At 51.6% G+C, this 19,574-nt stretch overlaps 1 protein-coding gene across 3 annotated transcripts in view; it reads left to right on the top strand.

The window, feature by feature from the left end:
* FHL1 (four and a half LIM domains 1) overlaps positions 1-19,064 on the top strand; it is a 32,921-nt gene extending 13,857 nt beyond the window's left edge. Inside the window, exons 1-6 of one of the 3 annotated variants that reach the window (XM_056359477.1) lie at positions 6,655-6,762; positions 15,001-15,182; positions 15,879-16,056; positions 16,513-16,682; positions 17,258-17,444; positions 18,204-19,064. In XM_056359477.1, the coding sequence (XP_056215452.1) occupies positions 6,741-6,762; positions 15,001-15,182; positions 15,879-16,056; positions 16,513-16,682; positions 17,258-17,444; positions 18,204-18,358 (894 nt within the window). In that variant the 5' untranslated portion in view covers positions 6,655-6,740 and the 3' untranslated portion in view covers positions 18,359-19,064. Of the gene's footprint in view, positions 1-6,654; positions 6,763-15,000; positions 15,183-15,878; positions 16,057-16,512; positions 16,683-17,257; positions 17,445-18,200 lie in introns of those variants that run through there. The other 2 variants (XM_056359475.1, XM_056359478.1) reach the window with 2 other exon arrangements.
* Positions 19,065-19,574: the final 510 nt, after the last annotated feature.

Genomic DNA, 19,574 nt, shown 5'->3' with positions numbered 1-19,574 from the left:
GGTCCCGTTAAATGAACACAGGAGGATGGCAGAGCTACTGGAAACCCATGTAGGGGATGCTGGAGAGCACGTGTCTGGCTAGCTGCTAATTTCTGGCTTGTGAGTAGATTTCCAGGGAAGGTGAATGACCCAGCTTTCAAGCAGTGATGCAAACTAATAGTTGAACTTCCTTCCACGCTCCCCACAGTGAGCTGTTTAACTTCACTGGGAGAGAGCATCGCTCAGCCAGTTGCTGTGCCCATGAGAAGTAATTGAAAGCAATTAGGAGTGCAGAGAGAGTGATGGGGGTTGTGAAATATTATTTCAGTGATAGCTCACTAACAACTCGGTGAAGCCCCGACATGAGCATTTATTGTGTGGGTATGATAGGATTATATTGCTGTGAGTGTTCATCAGACTTCATCTTTCCTGGAAAAGACTGCCGTGCTGCCTGGCTGGGATCAGCATGGTATTTATTTGACAGGGACTTAAGTTACTTTTCTCAGCTCTGAAGCCAGGGCTAAGCCATTGGGGGAAAGCTGTGACTGGCAAATCTTTGCCTCATGTTTGACTCCACCGGTCATTCCTCCTCCACGTGACTGCATCCGAACGTGGACAAAGACAGACCCCTGCAGCTGGCCAAAACCTCCCTAAGGAGCTCCACTGCCCTGAGCGTGAAGCTTTGTGGAATAACTTGGAGAACAGCTGAGTTGTGGTGCAGCTTGCTTGGCCCCAGGGAGGGCTCCTCTGAGGACCTTATCAGCTCTGGTGGCAGTGCTGGTGGTACCCGAGAAGTATCACGCCCCTGCCACCTGTGAGGGCAGGGTGCTGTGCGGCTGCGGTGCTGCAGCCACAGCTCCTGGCACTGCGGTGAGCAGAAACCCCAGGGCTCCTCGTGGGAGCTTGGATTGCAGGGGCCTGGCCAGCGTGGGTGAGAGCGTGGCACTGCTGGGGCCCCGAGATGCTAACCTGGATGCTGTCCCCATGGCTCCTGTGTGGCTGGACACGGGCTGCTTCCCCTGCGCCTGCTGGCTCATCTTCCCCGGTAAACGCCGCACGCCTCACTGCGGCACCCCTGGCTGCTTTTGCGGTAAATGAGCTGATTTCTGCTCCTCTCATGGCAGATGACCTCTGAGGAGGACTTCACACTGGGCTGCAGTGTGTTGAGGCTGCTTTGCTCAAACTGGGCCCCGCTGGGTGGGTCTGTGCCTGGTGCAGCTGTAAGGTTGCTGGGAAGGAAGGAGGCGAATGCTGGGTTTGAGGCTTTTTAGCCCAGTTAAGGGCTTAGTGCTCTTAAAAGGTATCTGAATCAGACCAGTCTTGGCAGCGCATGTGGATCTTTCTCCAAAGAGGAGCAAAGGAAGTCTTTGTTGTGTCTCCTTAGGGCTGGCTGATGTCCAGGCACATTCAGATCTGTTGTTTTCACCTTGCCGTTCATGCAAGGGGGTGGCGGGCAGCCTTGCGAGCCTCCCAGTCTGCTGCCTGTGTGCTCACATCTCCCTTCTGCAGGCTGAGTTGAGGCAGAAGGACATGGGGGAGACGGAGCTGGAAAGGGAGAGATGGCCCAGGTTTAACCTAGTGTATTTAAGACTAATGCATTTATCTTTCTAAGCTATTTAAAAAAAAAAAAAAATCATCTTCAACCTTTTGGGACTGTCCCTTTCTGAGCTTGTACTGAAGATCTGAATCTAACTGCAGGGACCACAGCAAGCACTTGGCATCCTTGCTGCTGGAAGATGGAGCTGGCATCTTATCTGTGACACAGCAAAGAGCCACAGGGAGCAGGGACAGGAGGAAATGGACTTCCTTGTGCAGTTGATTCAAAGCCAGCCCTGTGCAGCACCTAGAGTTGCTGCAGCCTCTTCTCACCCCGGTCCTCTCTGGAGCCTGCAGGTCCTGGGGCAGCTGCCATGGGTCTGTGTGGTGCCTGCACCCCACCATGCTGCGGCTTCTCTGCTCCAACCCTGGGATAGCCATGGGCCGGGACAGAAGCTGAACAAAGCTTTGGGTCTACAAAGCAGCTCTTGATTTATGTGCAGACGTTCCCCCCAGGCCTTGGTGTCACTTGGCTTTCAGCAGCAGCCAGAGGTCTGCCATGTCAGCAACAGGTGATGGAAAGAAGTGCCAGTCAGGAGCGTGTGTGGAGGGGAGCCACAGAGCAGATGGCAGCGGGGAAATAAGTTTGGAGCTGCCATGGGAATAGTCCTGGAAACAATCCAGCCTGTGGATGGAGGCAGATGGGAAAAATGCAGTTTATATTTCTTCCCAGTTTTTCTGTTTTTCAGAGGCCTTAATTTCCAGCTCTGTTATCTCTTGACCATTCTTTCCTGTCTGTTACTACATCCTCATCTTTATTTTTTTGTTTCTTCTTATCCTGCCTTCTTTTCCCCCTTTTGTTCATACTCGCACTACAGCTGAGTTCATGAAGGGTTACTCAGCCTGTGTCCGCTTCCTTATAAATCAATTCCCGGTTCCTCTATCCCTACCTCCATAGCTGATCCCAAAAGCTTCCCTTGGCACTGAAAGGGGCAGCACACAAATCTGACCCAGCTGTGGGCTGGAGCTCAGCATTGAAGAAAGGAAAACGCGCTGTGTGCTTTTGCCATGTGCTGCCCCTTTCCTCCTCCACCGTCCCCTCCGAGCTGGTTGCCTGAGGGCACGGGGCTTGACTGATGGCTGGTAGCTTTGTCCCCTCTGTCACTGCAGTGATGCCCTTTGCTCTGGATGTGGGTACATCCCCTGTGAACCAGCGTGTCTCTGTCTTGCGTTTATGTGAGTGCCTGCAGGATGCCTCACGGGTGCGGAGGTGCATCCTTGTATGCAGAACGGGGGAACTGAGCCAGGCTGAGCCTTCTGAAGCATGTTTGTGACACTGCAAAGAGAAACTGGTTTTGATCTGAATTGGCTGTTTGAAAGGACTAGGTGGAACCTCCCCATTTTGGCTCAGATGTGATTGTGGGTGGCATGCAGTATCCCTGGCTTGGGGGGGGAGGAGCAGGGGCCATCCCCTGGCAGCCCTCTCCGGATGGTCTGCAAGCACTGTTCTGCAGTGCCTTTCATCAGCGCGAAGCCAGTGCTGGGAGCGGGAAGCACATGGGATACTGAGTGCTTGGAGGGCTGGATCAGCCCCAGGTGCCAGGCTGGGATCCCAAACCTACCTGGCATTTCTGTGTCAGTGGGGCTGCTGCCTCCTCCATCCTGCTGATGGACCAGCTGCAAGGACAAAGGCAGACTTTTTCTTGGAGAGCTGTATTTGTGTCCTCTCACCTTTTAAGCCCAACTCCTTTATTGGTTGGTTTCCTGCAAACTCTGTCTTGATATTAGAAAAACAAAAAAGCTTTAAAAACATGATTTTGTTCCTCAGAACATGATGGCTTCATGATTTAAAAACATGATTTCTGCCTCAGAATAGCCAAGGGAGGTTTAACTGGGGTCTGCAACGGGCAGAAGGAGTGCTCTCTGCTGTGGGTGAACACACATTGCATGCAACCTAAGATAGATTTAAAATGTAAAAAAAGGCTAAACCTGCTGTGTCGTTACCTGAAAAGCAAGAAGTGTTTGTATGAATGGTGAGTGGGAGCAAACCTGGATGTGGACCTCTACCCCCGGTGCTGCCTGGCACAGCCCTGGCTGATGGTGCTGTGCCGGTCCTGTGCTATCCAGTGGCATTCTCCAGCTGGAGGGAGAGCATGGAGTGTGCCCAGTGCCTGCCTGCATGACGGGGAGGGTAGGGAGCAACACGGTGCTCTCGTTTTACGGGCAGCCCGGTGAATGGCTAGTGTGCTTCTCTGCGCAGGTTCAAGCTGCATTGCTAAGCAGTGTGTATGGAAGCAGAAGGTACAGCGTTACCCTAAGGGGTGGACAGGTGCTCCCCTCGTGCTCGTATTTACTGCTGCTTGCTTCTTTCTTTGATGATGGTGACTAATAGTTCATCAATGCCTGGGTTATACCGGCTCTATTTAGGACTTTCTTCCCGTTGAGTGACAGCAGGATGTGTGAGCAAGCTGAGACGCCCAGACCTTTTCTGGCAGGATTGTTGGGGCAAGAAAATACTCTGGAAACCACAATGTGAATCATTTGTCCATCCGAGTGGATGACACTATGTCCCAGCCACGGCGCTTTGCAGTCAGACCCGTGTGGTGGGATCAGTGTGTCCACATCAGCTCCCTGGAGTCCTGAAGAACCTACAGGACAGGTTTAATGTTAAAAACATGAAAACCCAAGCCTGCCTGCCCTGCTGTGCACTTGCTGACTTGTTTGTAGCACTCTTCCCTCTGGGACTTGCAGACGCGTGGTGCCTGGCTAGAAGAGAAGGGCTCAGATGGGGCTGCCGCACCTCCTGGCTGGAGCACTTTCCCTTTCCTGGGGGGTTTCTGCTCCCTGCCGTGTTTCACAGAGCAACTATGTCCCTCCTTGGCAGTTGTGCTGCACCTTGCACCACCAGTGCATTTAATCACCTGGGCTTATTGGACAAAGGGGAGCTTGGGAAGATGATGAGAATTGTCCAAGGTCATATGGCTGAACCCAAAAGCAGCCCTGTCTTCTCAGTGAGGGTTGTTCCCCACCCCGTTTCTGCTGTGCTTGCCCAGCCGGTCACAAATTCAAACAAAATGGCCTTTTAATTACAGAGGCTTTGCAGCGAGCTGTGCCATGAAATGTTTCTCCAGGGAGTTTCATGGTGAAGCTTCATGAAGCAGGGCTGCGTCTTCCTCCTGTTGTTTGGTCGAGCTTCCTCCCTCCCACCTCCTCCAGCCCATGTTGTCGTGCTGCAGACACACATGTATTCATGCACGTGAAATATTTTGATGGCCAGGTGTCTGTCCCTACTCTTCCGCAATGCTGTCAAACTGCTGCTGACTTGCAAGCCGCCTCTGGGGTAGGACATGGCAGCTGCTGACACTGCACAGCAATGCTGTTCCATCTTTTAGGACAGGGAGCAAAGGTTACCATTTCCAGTTGAAATACAAGAGAAATACTGTGGGAAGTAGGAAATGTAGAGCCAGGCAGGAGGGATGCCAGTGCTTTGTGTAGGGAGCTAGAAAGGAATGAGAATGGTTAATGGTGCAAACTCTACATGCATTGCCAAAAATGAACTCATGTCTGTAAATATTACACTGCGAGCAGCAAGATTAGCACAGGAAAATACCAGTTGTTAGGGTTCCTGTTACCATCTGAATTATGCAAACAATTTGCTTGAGTTTATAGATGAGCTGGGGCAGAATAACATTGGGTTTTTCCTAGCCAAAGTGTTTCAGCGTGCTAGTATTTTAGCATGTTTTCCAGCCTCAATCTGCTCTACAAGTGAATCCACGCTGAGCTCTTTTGGGATGGCATGCTGTCAAGTGTGGCCTTTTCCAGGCCACGCTGGAAACCTGGAGATACTGGGATGCTGGTGAGAGGTTGCCCTTCAGCGTGTGCTACCCGGGGGCCCTAAGATGGGTGCAAAGGCTCAGGGGGTCACTGAGCCTGGTGCTGGGGGCTGTGCACAGCCTGCTGCGTGCGTGGGAAGTGGAGGTGTTCCCCGCCCCTGGCTGCAGCAGGGCCACTGGGGCTGGAGATGCTGATTGCTGTGCGGAGGCCAGACACCACCGCGATGGGCTCCCTGGAAGGAATGATAAACATTGGCTCTTCCCAGTGTCTGTCAGGGAGGTTAACTGACTTTCCCACGGCCATGCAGTGAGTCAGTGTCGAGGCGGGATTAGCAGCTGGGTGTCCCTGGCCCCCAGCCCTGAGCGTGCGCTGCCACCAATTGCATAACCTGGAGTGAGCGTGCGGCCGCAGGCTGCGCGTCCCCGCGGGGCGAGCTCTAAGAACCAGAGCTCCCGCCACTCCCGGTCACATCCCGGTCACGACTGCGGTGGGAATAGGTTGGTTGGAGCCGCGGAGTTGGGGTCTCCCAGGGAGCTTTGTGGACACCTGAGTAAAGAGGACAGAGGCACAAGCCAGTGCCCTCTGTAAGCCGTGTGCTGGGGAATGAGCCCAGCCGCCGTGTTAGGTGCTAGAGAAGCCCCGTCATCATGAAACCTGGCTTTCCTAGTGCTCCCGTTCAGGGACTTGCTTACTTCAGTTAATGCCTTGAGCTTCCTTAGGGTAAAAGCTGGAGGAGGACCAGGTATGGTAATTTACTGGCAGTAAAACTTCAGCATGACCCTCATGTTGAAACCAAGTCTAACCCACCCGTGAACGTATCTCTTGGTACTTCTGTGGGCTACCAGCTGGGTCCCCAGGGGTACAAGCCACATCCTTTCTAGGTTGTACCTGTCTGGTACAACCCCTTGCTGGTTTCTGGGACTGCAGCCCCCCCAGCCCCCATGGGGCTGTGATTCACCTCTCGCCTTCAGCAACGGCACTGCGGAATTCATGTTGGGTCTGTAATTTAGCTCAGGACTGTTACGAGACACAATCTAGCTCTAAAGCCAAGGCCAAATAGTACTAGCATGGGGTCAAGTTCCTGAGGCACACTCTGCCTTTGGGACTAATTTGGGTGCTGAGTAGCTGAGCAGGTATTTACATGTTGCCTACAGAGACCTAGAGGTCTCTGGATCCTATTCTTCTCCCTTGGATCACCTAAAATGGTAAGAATTTTCAAGGGGGATTAAGGTTGTGATCTCTGTGGAGGGGAGTGGACATCTGGTAGGAGCCCCGTCCATATTAATAGCCTCCGTTTAAATGTATGTTATCAAACGGGGCAGCTCCTAATCGGCCAAGAGACTGTGAACTCTGTTCGCTAAGAGGCTGCTGGTGACTTTGGGCTGTTAATCATGGCTTTCCACAGGCACACAGGTAAAGTGGACGTGGTGCCGAGCGTTGTGGGAGAAGCCCTGTGCGTGCAGTGCCTGGTAAATGGGGACAAAGGTTTGCTAGCAGGCTCCTCCATCAGGGAAATAGCTCTTGGATGTGGCCTTAAGCCTCAGTAATCTGCAGCTGTAATTGATGATGGCAAATGGGCTTATAAGCAGCGTGGGGGACTGGTGCTGGGAGCGTGGTTTTGGTGGCAGCCTCATCTATTTGGTAAAATGCATTGGATGGTAAGTGCTTTTGTATCTGCTGCTGTGGGAAGGCTGGGGCTCAGCTGTTTTTTTGAGGAAGACTAGGTGAAAACGGGGGACGATGCTCCTCCTCGCAGGGAGCAGGGGAAACTTGTAGCAGAGGGGAGCATGCAGAAGCCCAGTGTGTAAACCCAGGTGGTTTGCTCTGCTCTGCTCTGGTGGGAAGTTTGTGGTTACTCCCTCTTCTCTGTGTTTGGCTTGTAGATCAAATGGGATGACCCTCACCAGTGATAGGAAAATGTAAACTTTTCCTTCCCATTAATATTGACAGGAACCTTGAGAGCACATTTTGCATGTCCCCCGTTGCACAAAGATGTGTTTTATCTTCCCATCTGTGACTGATCTCCTCTAGCCCTCTAATTACAGATACCTGAAAGCCTTTCAGGATTTTTACGATCTTATCTGATTCTTAGAAGATGACCATATTTGTGTGCACAACCCGCACATCTCTACAGCCACATGACAAAATACAATGGCAGGGGCACTGCATCTCTTGATGAGACATAGCCCGAAGGGTGCACGTGCCTGGGGACAGGACAGGGTGGCAAGTTTGAGGGGAAGGTCCCATGGGCATCCCATCGAGCTGCAGCACACCAGGAGCCAAGGGACAGTGTGCTCGTGAAATTTGGTTTGGAACATAGAGGCTCTTTAAAACTGGGGAGGAAAGTCACAGCATGGTGTTCAAGCTCACGCTCAGCCTCCCAGGACAAGGCAAGAGCAGGCTTCTTGCATGGCATGTAACTACGTAGGATTTGCTTCTGTGATGCAGACAGACATTACTCGAGGTACTTTTCTGAGTAAAATCTGATTTCTGTAGTACCATTTTTAAGCACCTCAAAGGTGTTTGAAAAGAGAAATCCATTCAATTAAAATGTAAGAAGACTTATTTTTTTAACTGAGCTCACAAGAGTGACGGATGCTGTAGCATCCTTTCATTATACTCCCCGCTGTATCTTTGTCTTCTTCCTCAGGGGGGGTATCCTCTGGAGCAAGGACCCATGGATTTGATGTTGTGCTGTAATATAAAATGCTAAAGTGTCTTCTGATCAGATGCTGCGGTTGGAGTGCTGCCCCCCCCAAGTTACAATGTGTTGTCTGTTCCCACACGCCACAGGGAGCCCCGCTCTCTGGGACAGCTGTAGTGCCTGGCCTGGGGGGGTGAATCCTCCACAGCAGGAGAAAGGCTTACTACGTTGGGCTCTTGGGGGCACCTGGGTATGAGAAAGGCATTCAGCTACCGAGGTGGAGGCAGATCTGTGCAGAGCTGGGGACATAAGTGAGGAGTCTCAAGGGTCAAAGCTTAAGGCAGCTGCAGAACGGCTCAGCTACTGAGCAGGACTCTCTTGCTTTAGCTGATTTGGTTCATTTTGCAAGGTTTGGGCTTCGCTGCTTAAACTCTAAGTGCTCAGCATTACTCTAGGCAGTGGTGCTGTGCACACGGGGAGCCTTGTTAGCTTTAGCTGAGCTCTGTATTAAGTGCAAGAGCAAGCCCTGGGGGAAGTGTTTATGGGGCTGGGGTGTGTTTTTTAATAGCATGTCCCTACTTCCCCTGAGAACTGTGAAGATTTAATAATGATTGGGATGTGCTCAGACATGGTGGCAATAGGACCGTAGGGAATGTTTTTGGCAACTGCCTGAGGAACTCGGAGCTGTTCTTGGTCTAAATAAAGAAGCTTCCATTTTATCAACAGACTAATTTTTGAATTATGGAGTATGAGACTTGCACGTGCCCCAGCCTGGCAATGGAAGAGCACAGCTCTCCACTCGTTGCTGCCAGCCCCCCCAGCAAAAATGACCTGCAAATGATTTCTTTCTTTCCTTTGGCTTTGCAAATGTTTGTTGTCCGGAGCAGCATGCCAGTGACCTTGAAGTGCAGTCCTGAGTGTTTCTTTGCATCTTGGATTAATGGGACCCTTCTTTTAAGGGTATTCCCTGGTATTTATAGCAAACCACTTGACATTGCATAGAGGAGTGCTGAGAATAGTACCCCAGGTGACAGGCATGGGGATGCCAGGTCCTGAGGTGAAATAGGCAGGTGTAGCCGATGCCTGGCGGTGCGGGGGCTGCGTGTACTCAGTCTACTGAGAAAAATAAAACTGATGGAGAGTCAAAGAGCAATTGCTCTTTCCCTTCCATATTGCCATAGAGTATGCAGCTGTGCATAGGGCAGAGGCTTAACACGTTCAGCCTCATCTTTCCCAAGCGGCAGAATAATCCCTAAAGTTTAGGTACAGTTTCCCTGGTTGTTTTTAGAGACCACACCTCAAGTTCTTCTTTGGTGGTTTATCACATCTAAACATATTCCCCAGAGACATTAACACATATCCTGTGCTAAGTGCTTTGCTTATCAGCTATGCCTTCGGCTCCCTTTCCTGAGCGCTTGAGTTTCATTTGTTGTGCAAACCTCTGCGACGCTGCCTTGTGGTACACAGCTCCGCTGAGCCGGGACGGGCACAGGGGCGATGGCAGGCAGGAACCGACAAAAAAGGCAGGGGATTGTGTTAATGCAACAGCTTTTGTGGGGTGGCACTTCTTAGGTCTGTACTCTTCCTGTCCCAAAACTTGCCATGCTGCAGGGTGCAGACGTAGCCCAGATCCCGACTGCTGAGCTGGGGCAGTCCTGTGCCTGCCCCACAGCATACTGTCAGTCTGCCTTGAGGTGCGTGGAAGCTGGTGGCCCTGAACATTTGAGATCTTTGAAAGATGAAGGCATGGTTGTTCAAGGGCTGAGGAGCTGCTTTTGAAAAGCAGCAGATGCTCTCTGGGGCAAGTGGCTAACTGGCACCTCTGTGGTCAGGTAAATGTTAAGGTTGAATTCCAGGGCATCTTCATGCCAAATACCCTGATACTTGAGAAGGCCACTGATCTGGCCAGCTGCCCTCTGGCCAGCTGTAGCCAAATCCATCAGGGAGCTACATTTAGACAGCACCCTGCCAGGGCTGGTGGGAGAGGGACACCTTGCTTAAAGGGAGATTAGTTTCTGGAAGTAGTGCTGGATTTTTCTTGAGCTCTTATTTTTATTGAAGGTCCCCTAGGCTATTTAAGGATGGGCATGTACTGCACTTACCCCTCTCCCCAGCAGCCTGCACTCTCTTCTCACCTGCTTCTCTCCAGCAGAACACCCTTTGCATGTGGACGTCAGCCTGGACCAGAGAATAGTTCCAGTCTGCCCATAGTTTTCTTGTTTTCTAAATCCCGTTCTGTGGCCCCAGACTCAAGCTGCAATGAGGTTTGGATCAGTGCGTGGCCTCAGGGTATGTGATTTTCCTGGGGTTAAGCAGGAGACACTCAACCAGGCTGCCAGCTCTGAGACGCTGTAGTCTGGTGTAAAGGTACAGCCAAAGAAACTGTGTTCAAATAACTTGCAAGCTAAACCAACTGCGTGTACTGCTGTAGTTTTAAGCACGCCACTGAGAAAAGAAGCAAAAAGGTACAGCAGTTGTGATTTTAGTGATTTGATGAGTGCTTACCCTGAGTACTGCGTTGCTGTAGCGTGGTTGTACCACTGGTGTGAATCCCTACTGCGTGCTCAACAGCTGCCGCGCAGCTTGCTCGGGGAAGCTATGCAGTGTGCACAAAAATAAAGGCCCCAACGAAGAGCAAGGAGGAGTCATGGTTTTTCCATACAGCCAGTGTGTCCTTAGGTTCATGACTTGCCTTTTTTCCAGACAGCAAAGACAGGCTTCAGTTAATATAGCTGGAAGCTCTGGAAAGTTAAGCTGTGGGGATATGGTGCAGCTGGAGGGTGAACAGGTTATTAAGGAGATAAACATCTCCAAGGCATGATCTGCTGCCAACCAGGCTTTAGAAGTTTTATTTATTTATTTTTTTTACACAGCACCACTAATATCTGTTCTGTCTACCTTCTGTGAGAGGGGACAGGACCACTTAGGGGAACAGGAGTAGGACGCTAAATTCACCTTCCACAGGGCAGCAGAGCTCTGAGCTCACTGTGGACATTTGCTCCACTCTGGGAAAATTATCTGGGTGGTTCCAGCAGAGCTGCTACCAGTGCAGGGCCCTGCTGTGCCACAGACTGACAGCTTCTGGGGTCTTGTGCGCCAGCCCCTGGGCAGGATGTTCCCGTGGGAGGGTTATAGGAGATGGTCTGGCTGATGTGGGCTCTTGGCGTGGCATGGGTGAGCAGAGACGGTGAGCAGCCAGCACGTTTGCTGGGACAACGTGGTCAGTGCATCTTTGTTGCAGGCAAGAGGATGGTGGCGCCTTTCCCGGGTCTGGATCAGGAATGATATTGCTGAGGAAAGAAAGCTTGGAAGCAAATTCATGCCCTAGCCTACGTATGAGAGGGGCTTTTTGGTCCATGAGGTGGCACAAAGCAGGCGGAGGCTGGCCTGTCTGCATGTACAGCACACCTCCCAGGGCTGTCAGCCCCAGTGCTAACTTGTCTGTGGAGCTTCTGTGTGTGTGTCTCACATTAGTGCATGATGCATTACATGGGAACACAGGTTCATGTTACTCCCTGAGCCCTATGTTGACGATTGTGTGTTCTAGTTGAAAGCAACCCTAAACCTGAGATCAGGAGTGTTTCAAAACCATTTGCCCTGGACTCTGTGCAATTGCACTTCTTCTAAATAAAACCCGCTTGCCTGATAAAGCTCTGCAGAGCTGGCGGTGGCTCACATAGTTTCCATGTTTCCCAGCTGTTTATTTGTTTCACTTACTTGAACCAGCAAAACACAACCCTTGGTGTAGTCAGCAGGATATGGCCGTCTCCTGACCTTGGCCGTCTCCAGACCTCAGTCCCCTTGGGGTGTAATTCCTGCCTGCTCGGCATCCAGCCCGCTTCTGTAAGGTTTAGGGGAAGGGTGTGAACCTGGTCCCCACCTCTCCTGCAGCCTCCCTGTGTGATGATGCTCCTCTCCAGAATTCTAGCCTGCTTTCTGGAAGGGAAACGTTCCAGCTTGTTCTGGCCTGACATTGTTGAAAGAGTGACAATGAGGAGACAGTGAGATGACTCTTGGGTTTAAAAATCTGCTAAGTAACGGCATGAGTCCTGTCTCCTGCCCCAGCACCTTTCATTGACTACCCAACAGCTGCCTGAGCCCAGAGCTGTGGCAGAAGAGCTCTGAAATAACAGCAAAACAGCTATTTGCAGGCAGGCACCTCCCGGGGCTTTGCACCTGGCTGCGTCAGGGCTGCTCACGGTGTGCTGCCAGCAGCACGTTACTCTCCAAGTAAATAAAACTGGGTGGGCAAAGGAGATGGCGAAGGCAGCAGCCACCCGTGCTTCTTGCTGCAGTGCCTGGGCTTGCTGGGCAGGGCTGTGCCCCGGTCAGGATCGGTCGGGTTTGCCGTGTGCTCACCTGGCGACGTGCGCTTGCACTGGTGCCTCTGCCGCCCAGCCCTGCTCCTCACGAAGGTGGCAGCAAGGGTCCCTCAGCCCCGGGGGATTTCTCACGGTGACAGGTCGGGCCATGCAGCTGATGGTAAATCCAGAGCCGCTGGGGTGGGCAAGCGTCCAAGAAGAAGCTGCGTAAGCAGGTCCTCACGCCGTACCAACACGGCAGCCCTGCTGCACAGCACCTTGCAGCCGAGGGTGAGCCCAGCGGGGTCCTGCTGATCCCCGCCCCCCCCCCCCCCCCCCCTTGCCAGGAGGGTACAGCCAGGAACGGTGTGCCCTCTCTGCACCCCAATAGCCCCAATCTCTCTTTCAGCTTATAAAGGTGCCGTGGTGGGGCTTAGAGCAGCATGGCTGGAACGAGCAGCCCTTGTGCTGCGGAGCTCGGTCAGGAGCCCCTCAGCTCCAGGGCTGGGTGGGGTGCTCCGGGCTGAGGATATGTGATGGGGGTGCTCACCGCCTCCCCCTCCTCACAGCAGGAAGCAGCAGCCATTTATATCGCCTGACCATGTCCTCCTCCCTTTCTTGCTGGTGCTGCAGCTCTATCAAGAAAATAATAATTAAATTTTCCTCTTGGCAGCCCCCGTTGCCAGACCACTGCCGCATCTCCCGTCGGGTCGGTGGTGGTGCAGGAGGTTCAGGGCTGTGTCCTGGGTTGCTGGCCGTGCGGGGGAACCGGGGCGCTGCCGTGCTGGGGGCTGCAGGCGTGGGTGGCAGCGGCAGGGATGGAGCTGTGCTTCTGGGACCCCGTGGGCTTGCATAATCCTGCCGGAGCTTCTGCAGCCCCCTCGCAGGAGTGGTGCTGGCTGCTTCTGGGGAAGGGCGTGGGGAAACGGAGGGAGCTGTTAGCAGGAGCTGTCTGGGAGGCTGAGCCTGGGCGTGCAGGCTGGGATGAGCGTTTGGGGACAGGGTGTGAGTGTGCACCAGTGGTCAAAGTGGAAAATCCTCCAGTCAAGAGCCTCCACACCCACTGCTGTGCTGGCTCCCTGGCCATGGTGGCATCGTGCCTCGGCAGAGCCCTGCTGGCACGAACTAAAGAAGTATCTTTACATGTAGGGAGATCTTTTCTTGCTTTTTTCTTATGACTATGTATGTGAAAGCCCAGTGAAAAGAGGAAGCTGGAAGCTGCACAACTATCCAGCACAAAAGGCCTCAGAGGGCTGCAGCTGGCTGCGGGCTTAGGCTGGAAACATGGAAACTATTTTGCTGTGCTCATGGTTGGCGATCTCTGCGCACAAATTATGTGGTGCTTCAGCCAGCACCTCGCCAAGGCCTGCAGTGGGCTGGCCGCTATGAGCTAAGCGGCTCTCAGCGCATGATCAGGTACCGTTATCCCTGCTTGATGTGAAATATGTCAATAAAAGAGTCTGGTATCCTTCTGCTTAAGAAGGTGACGGGGAAAGACTGGGGTGGGACTCTGGTCCCCCTGCCAGCCAGCAGACCCTGCAGTGCCGTGCTCGCCGCGGGCCGGGCCCCGGGAGGCAGAGTGCTGTGGTTTGTGCTCGGCCAGAGCCTGTCCTGCCGCTCTGTGGGCAGAAATTTCACATTTGTGTCTTGGATGGCTGTCGGGAGAGCTGTACGTGTTTGTGCTACCAGGGCATTGCTGTGTTGGGTTTGCATGGCGAGGGTTTGGTAGCGGGGGGGCTGCAGGGGCGGCTCTGTGAGAAGCTGCCAGAAGCTTCGCCCATGTCCGATGGAGCCCGTGCCAGCCGGCTCCGAGACGGACCCACCGCTGGCCCAGGCTGAGCCCAGCAGTGACGGTGGCAGCGCCTCTGGGGTAACACGGTTAAGAAGGGGGAGAAATGACCTGTGGAAGAACAATAATGGAGAGAGGCGTGAGCAGTGGGAGCAGCAGCCCTGCAGCCCCCAGGCCGGGGCAGGAGGGGGCCGGGGGGCTCCAGGCGCCAGAGATCTCCCCCTGCCCTTATCCCGCCCCAGGAGCCCCTCGCTGTGTCTCTGCCCCCGGCCCGGCTGAGCAGGGCAGGGACAGGGCGGCCGGGGGGGAACCCAGCACCCAGCGGGGGGCACCCAGCACCCAGCCGGGCTCAGCCCACCACAACTGCTCATGCCAACAGCAGCGGCAAGCAGACGCGTCCAGGAGGCAGAGCAGCCCCTGCCCTTGCTGAGCTCCATGGCACAGCCAGGACTCAGCCCATACGGCCTTACGCTGTAGCCCACATTTTTCTGAGACTTCATGGTTATTTCTTTTTCTGCGTCCTGAATGGCAGTGCGTGACCCGGGACATCCCAGCTGCCGTCTTTAGCAAGGGTACAAGTTTCTGGTTGCTGTGACCAAACCCAGGTTGCCTACTGCACCCAGCCTCCCCGAGCGTTTGTTGGCCCAACATACACCCAAGCTGGAGGCACCTGGAAAATGCCAGTGCAGTTGGTAGAGCTGTGTGTCTTATAAACCACTGACCTGCCCGAATGAAACATTGCCCCTAACTGTGCTTGCATGGAAGGCGCTTTCCGGCCAACAAGCCCTGGAGGAGTGTGATGTCACCACATGCTCACTGTTGACCCATCTTCCTGATACTTATTTGCGTAGCTCCCCAGAAGCTGGAGCAGTGATCAGGGCTTCCGTGCTGTAACGTCACCCTCTCTCCTCCTGCAGGGCCTGGCAGTTACACTGTGGGCACCATGTCGGAGCGCTTTGACTGCCACTACTGCCGTGACCCTCTGCATGGGAAGAAGTACGTGCAGAAAGAGGGCCGCCACTGCTGCGTCAAGTGCTTTGAGAAGATCTGTGCCAACACCTGCATTGAGTGCAAGAAACCCATCGGAGCTGACTCCAAGGTGAGGGCTGAGCAGTTAAATGGGTGATGAGGAGACATGGGGCAGATGCTGATAACCCTCCTGTTTGTTTTCCTGGCTCTGGTCTGCTTGCGAGCTTCTGTGTGAGTCCTGTGGCTGATGGGCCATGTGCTCCTTGGGCAAAGAGCCAGAGGTTCTGGAGCACTGCAGTAGGGATGCTCACGATGGGCTCCTTCTGACAAAGAGCTAAATTCAGGGTCTAGATTCAGTCACGTGAGCTGCTGGCAAATGCTGGATTGTCCTGAAGAGTGTACTGCAGGAAATCCAGCTTGCCCAGGACTTGCAGAAATCCCATCTGGGTGAAACACTCAGGAACCTAGGGGTCTGGTTTCTGTCAGTCTGTCAGATGTTTATTGCTTCAGGTTTATGGCAATAATAACGTATACCTGAACCAGAGGGAACTTGATGACCGGAGAATCTCACGCTTACAGAACTTCAAATCTCAAAGCTGTTGGTTTAAAGCATCTTCTGCTACCCTGGAACTCTGAAGTGAATGTGATTCTGTCAGTGGGTTTGGTTTAATGTCCTCCCAGCTGCTTGCAGACGAGCTGCACCTCCAGCCACTGAATGCAGACATGCTTAGGAACCTGTCCTTTGCTGATGAGACAGGAGCTTGGGCTTAGGGTTGCTCAGCAAGACAGAAGGGCTTATTGCTCACTCGGTTTCTGTTCATTTCAGGAGCTGCATTTCAAGAACCGTTACTGGCATGACACCTGCTTCCGCTGCTTCAAGTGCTATACGTCCTTGGTCAACGAGCCCTTCATGCTAAGGGAGAACAACAAGGTTTGGTGCAGCAACTGCACGGCCACCGAGGATGCACCCAGGTGTAAGGGCTGCTTCAAGCCTATTATTGCAGGTACTGGTGCCAGTGACAGGGGTACGACTGCCAAGTTCTGCTCTAGGGCACAACCGTAGCGGTTTATTGCGCTGTGGAAGCTGCAGTCAGGGGTATGGGCATCATGGTGGAAGGCTGGAGCGCCACAAAATGGTGCAAGTTTTAACTCTTGCTCTTACCTGTCCATTTTATGCAAGCGTTGAAAGGCTGCTTTGCAGTTAACCCTTATATGGCTAGTTCACCCTACTACTGAACTACTACTAGGCTACAATGTCTGACAAATATTTTAAGAAAATCTAGAAGGTCCTGGCTAAAGTCTGATGCAGCAACTGACAACTCATCCCTTGCCCATGTTACAATTGAATCCTGGGCATAGGTATGGACAGGTCTTGCCTACAGGTATGTTACATTGCACAGAGCGAGGAGCTTGCCACCAGTCTAAAATCCCATGTAACAAGTTATTTCTGTCTGTTGTAGGAGACCAAAATGTCGAGTACAAGAAGATGGTCTGGCATAAGGACTGTTTCACCTGCAGCCAGTGCAAGCAAGTGATTGGATCCGGGAGCTTCTTCCCCAAGGGCGATGACTTCTACTGTGTCTCCTGCCATGAGCACAAGTTTGCCAAGACCTGTGCTAAATGCAAGAACGTAAGTCCTTCCACTTTGCAAAGGCAGCTGCCAGAACTAGCTCTCACACATCTTTTGGAAGCTAGGAGAGCAAACCTGTAGGCTTATCATGCTGAAGCTCTACCACTGCTTATCTTCTTTCCTTGAGACACTGGTGCAAGCAGCTGGTGGTATAATAATGTGAGAGCTAGTGGTTCTTGCACATTACAGCACCTGAGCAGGGGCTGTAGGGTTAGCCGATGGCAGCTCTGCCGAAACGGAGCGGGCACTGGTCTTGTAGGTGCTTTGGGATGGTTTAAGCTATGTCTAGTAGGTATTGTGTCTTCAAGCAGCAACACTATTTTATAAGATAGCTGGTTTACAACTTTGGCAACTGATTTAAGTTGCAGTCACTGCAGGTAAAATTATGAAAGCTCCAGGCACGTAGGATTTCATGCTGGAGGAACTCTAGCGTGCTACACTATTTAATTTTAATGAAAACTTCCAAGAGATCTTCTCCCTGACAAAACCCTCTTACCCTACATCCCGTGCCCGCATCACCTCTCTCTTTCTCTCCCTCCCAATTATAAAACGCATCTCTGCTCTTTGCCTTCTAGCCCATCACTTCTGGAGGCCTCACTTACCAGGAACAGCCTTGGCATTCGGAGTGTTTCATTTGCTCCAACTGCAAGAAGCAACTGGGCGGGAAGCGCTTCACAGCTGTAGAGGATCAGTTTTACTGTGTCGAATGCTACAAGGAGTGTGTTGCCAAGAAGTGTGCTGGCTGCAAGAATCCTATTACAGGTATGTTGGATTAAATGCAGCTTTGATGGCAGTGGGTGCTTAAGGTCAGAACAGCAATCCCCAATGACACGCAGCTCAGAGGCTGCTAACACCAGAAGCAGGTCTAGTATCGCAAAGTCCAACCCCAGCAATTCACATGTGATCCCACCAGAAGCCACATGCGCTTGCTGGGAGGAGCCTGAGTAACTGAGCTCTTCGCACACCTCAAATTTACCACCTTCAAAACTTCTCCGACTAGAACGGCTCCCAACTTTCATGTCTAAAAAGAGCAGTGGTTTATTGCCCCAAAGTGACGTTTGCTTCTGATGTATCTTACAAGTAGCAGTTACTGGACTACAAAGCTGTGCCCCGAAATGTGCACACTATCCTGCCAGTCCCCTGCGACGCATTCCATTCTGCATTTTAGCGCATGGATCCGAGCCCATACCAACCGGTAGGGCATTTAGTCCAACCTGTCCTTGCCCTACATCTTGATCTTTCCTCCAGTTTGACTGTTTCCTGGAGAAAAAAAGATCCAAGGGACAAATGTTATTGGAGACACAAGCCACACAAGCCTTATGCAAAGCTGCCTGTTCCTCTAAGAGCAGCAAACGATGTGGTTCAGTTGCGATATTGGCTAGTATTTTAAGCATGCAAATATGGTCTGCAAGACTACAGAAGCACAGGACCCAGTAAGAATGGGATCTGCTGTTTGGTGGGCTAACCCAGCCAAGGGAAAAGCTACTATCGCCGTCCTATAATTGTTTTCTCTCCTAGCAGGATTTGGAAGAGGAACCAGTGTGGTTAACTACGAAGATGAATCCTGGCACGATTATTGTTTCAAATGCACAAAGTGTGCCCGTGGTCTGGCCAACAAGCGCTTTGTTTGCCATAATGGAAAAATTTACTGTGCTGAGTGTCCCAAACGACTGTAACGAGCAGACAGCAACTGCTGTAAAATGGATGTTAGAGCCCTGCTTTCCAAAGCAGTCCTGGTAAAGGAGCAGGTTTTTGCATGTTAATGATTTTAACTTCTTCCATTTTAGTACAAAAACTAAAGTAGCTTCAATACACTTGGTTTGACTTCTGAAGCTCCTGCAGTACAAAAGCATGTAGCGTTGCAAAAATCTAACTTTGTTTCCAAATAACTCTTCGTGTAAAAGCCTGAAATGCCGTTAGATTTAGCATTAGAGATCTCCATAATCTGCGTGTGGCTTAAACTAAACCAAAGCTAGTTTAAAACTTGTCTGGTATCCGTTTAAGCTTGGCACTTAAATGAAGTGGGTTTGACAAGGCATGCACCTCAGCGATGTAAAGATTGCACCCAGGATCAAACAGATCCATTATTGTGCTTTTACAAGCACAGGTACATTACGTACATCACACCATTAACAGCAGCTCAGTAACACGTACTTTAGCTTACCCTACCATACCAAATTGCACCACGTGTATGGAACGGCTTCATTTTACATATAACAGTGTTTTGGTAGGATGACTCAGCTTTAGTTAAGTTTCCATAAAATTGTTTTAGTCTTGATTTCCGCATGGTTTGCGCATCAGCTTCTTTTGTATCATTGTTTAAATGAGGCTGCCTACATACAATTATTAATCCATTAATAAGTAGTAAATCTTTCAACTACAACAAAACTTTCAACTACAACAAAATGCATATGCATTTAGAAGTGCCTTAAAAATAGCTCTCCTATCATGTCAATGTATGACTTACCATTTAATAAAAGTGAGAGTAGTGCCTACTTGGAGTCCTACAGTCTGGAAAACTGTTTTTTCATTTTGCCGTCTTACACGACTGACACCTCTTATGGCTGAGCTGCTGATATCAACTCTCATACACTGAAACCGGCAAAGCAAGAAGTCAGCTGTTCTGCCATAGCACCCTTAAATAGCTGAGGACCAAAGCAACAATTTCCATAAACTAATTCATTTTTTTTAATATATAACTGACATGGGACCATCTGCCAGGAACAGCTTGTGTGAAAAAGCCCTTTGGAGAACATATGTACAGCCACTGTCCATACACAATCTACTACCCTTCAGCAAACCAAACACTGGTTTAAGGGGTTTTTTTCCCTACAGTTGTGAAATACAGAAACGGCTACCAATTGGATGCTGTTCCAGTCATTCCCTTTTGTT

Source organism: Falco biarmicus, chromosome 14 (assembly GCF_023638135.1).
Source record: "Falco biarmicus isolate bFalBia1 chromosome 14, bFalBia1.pri, whole genome shotgun sequence".
Classification (NCBI taxonomy): Eukaryota; Metazoa; Chordata; class Aves; order Falconiformes; family Falconidae; genus Falco; species Falco biarmicus.
The sequence above is the reverse complement of the archived record's forward strand: the minus strand, read 5'-3'. Positions and strand labels throughout refer to the sequence as shown.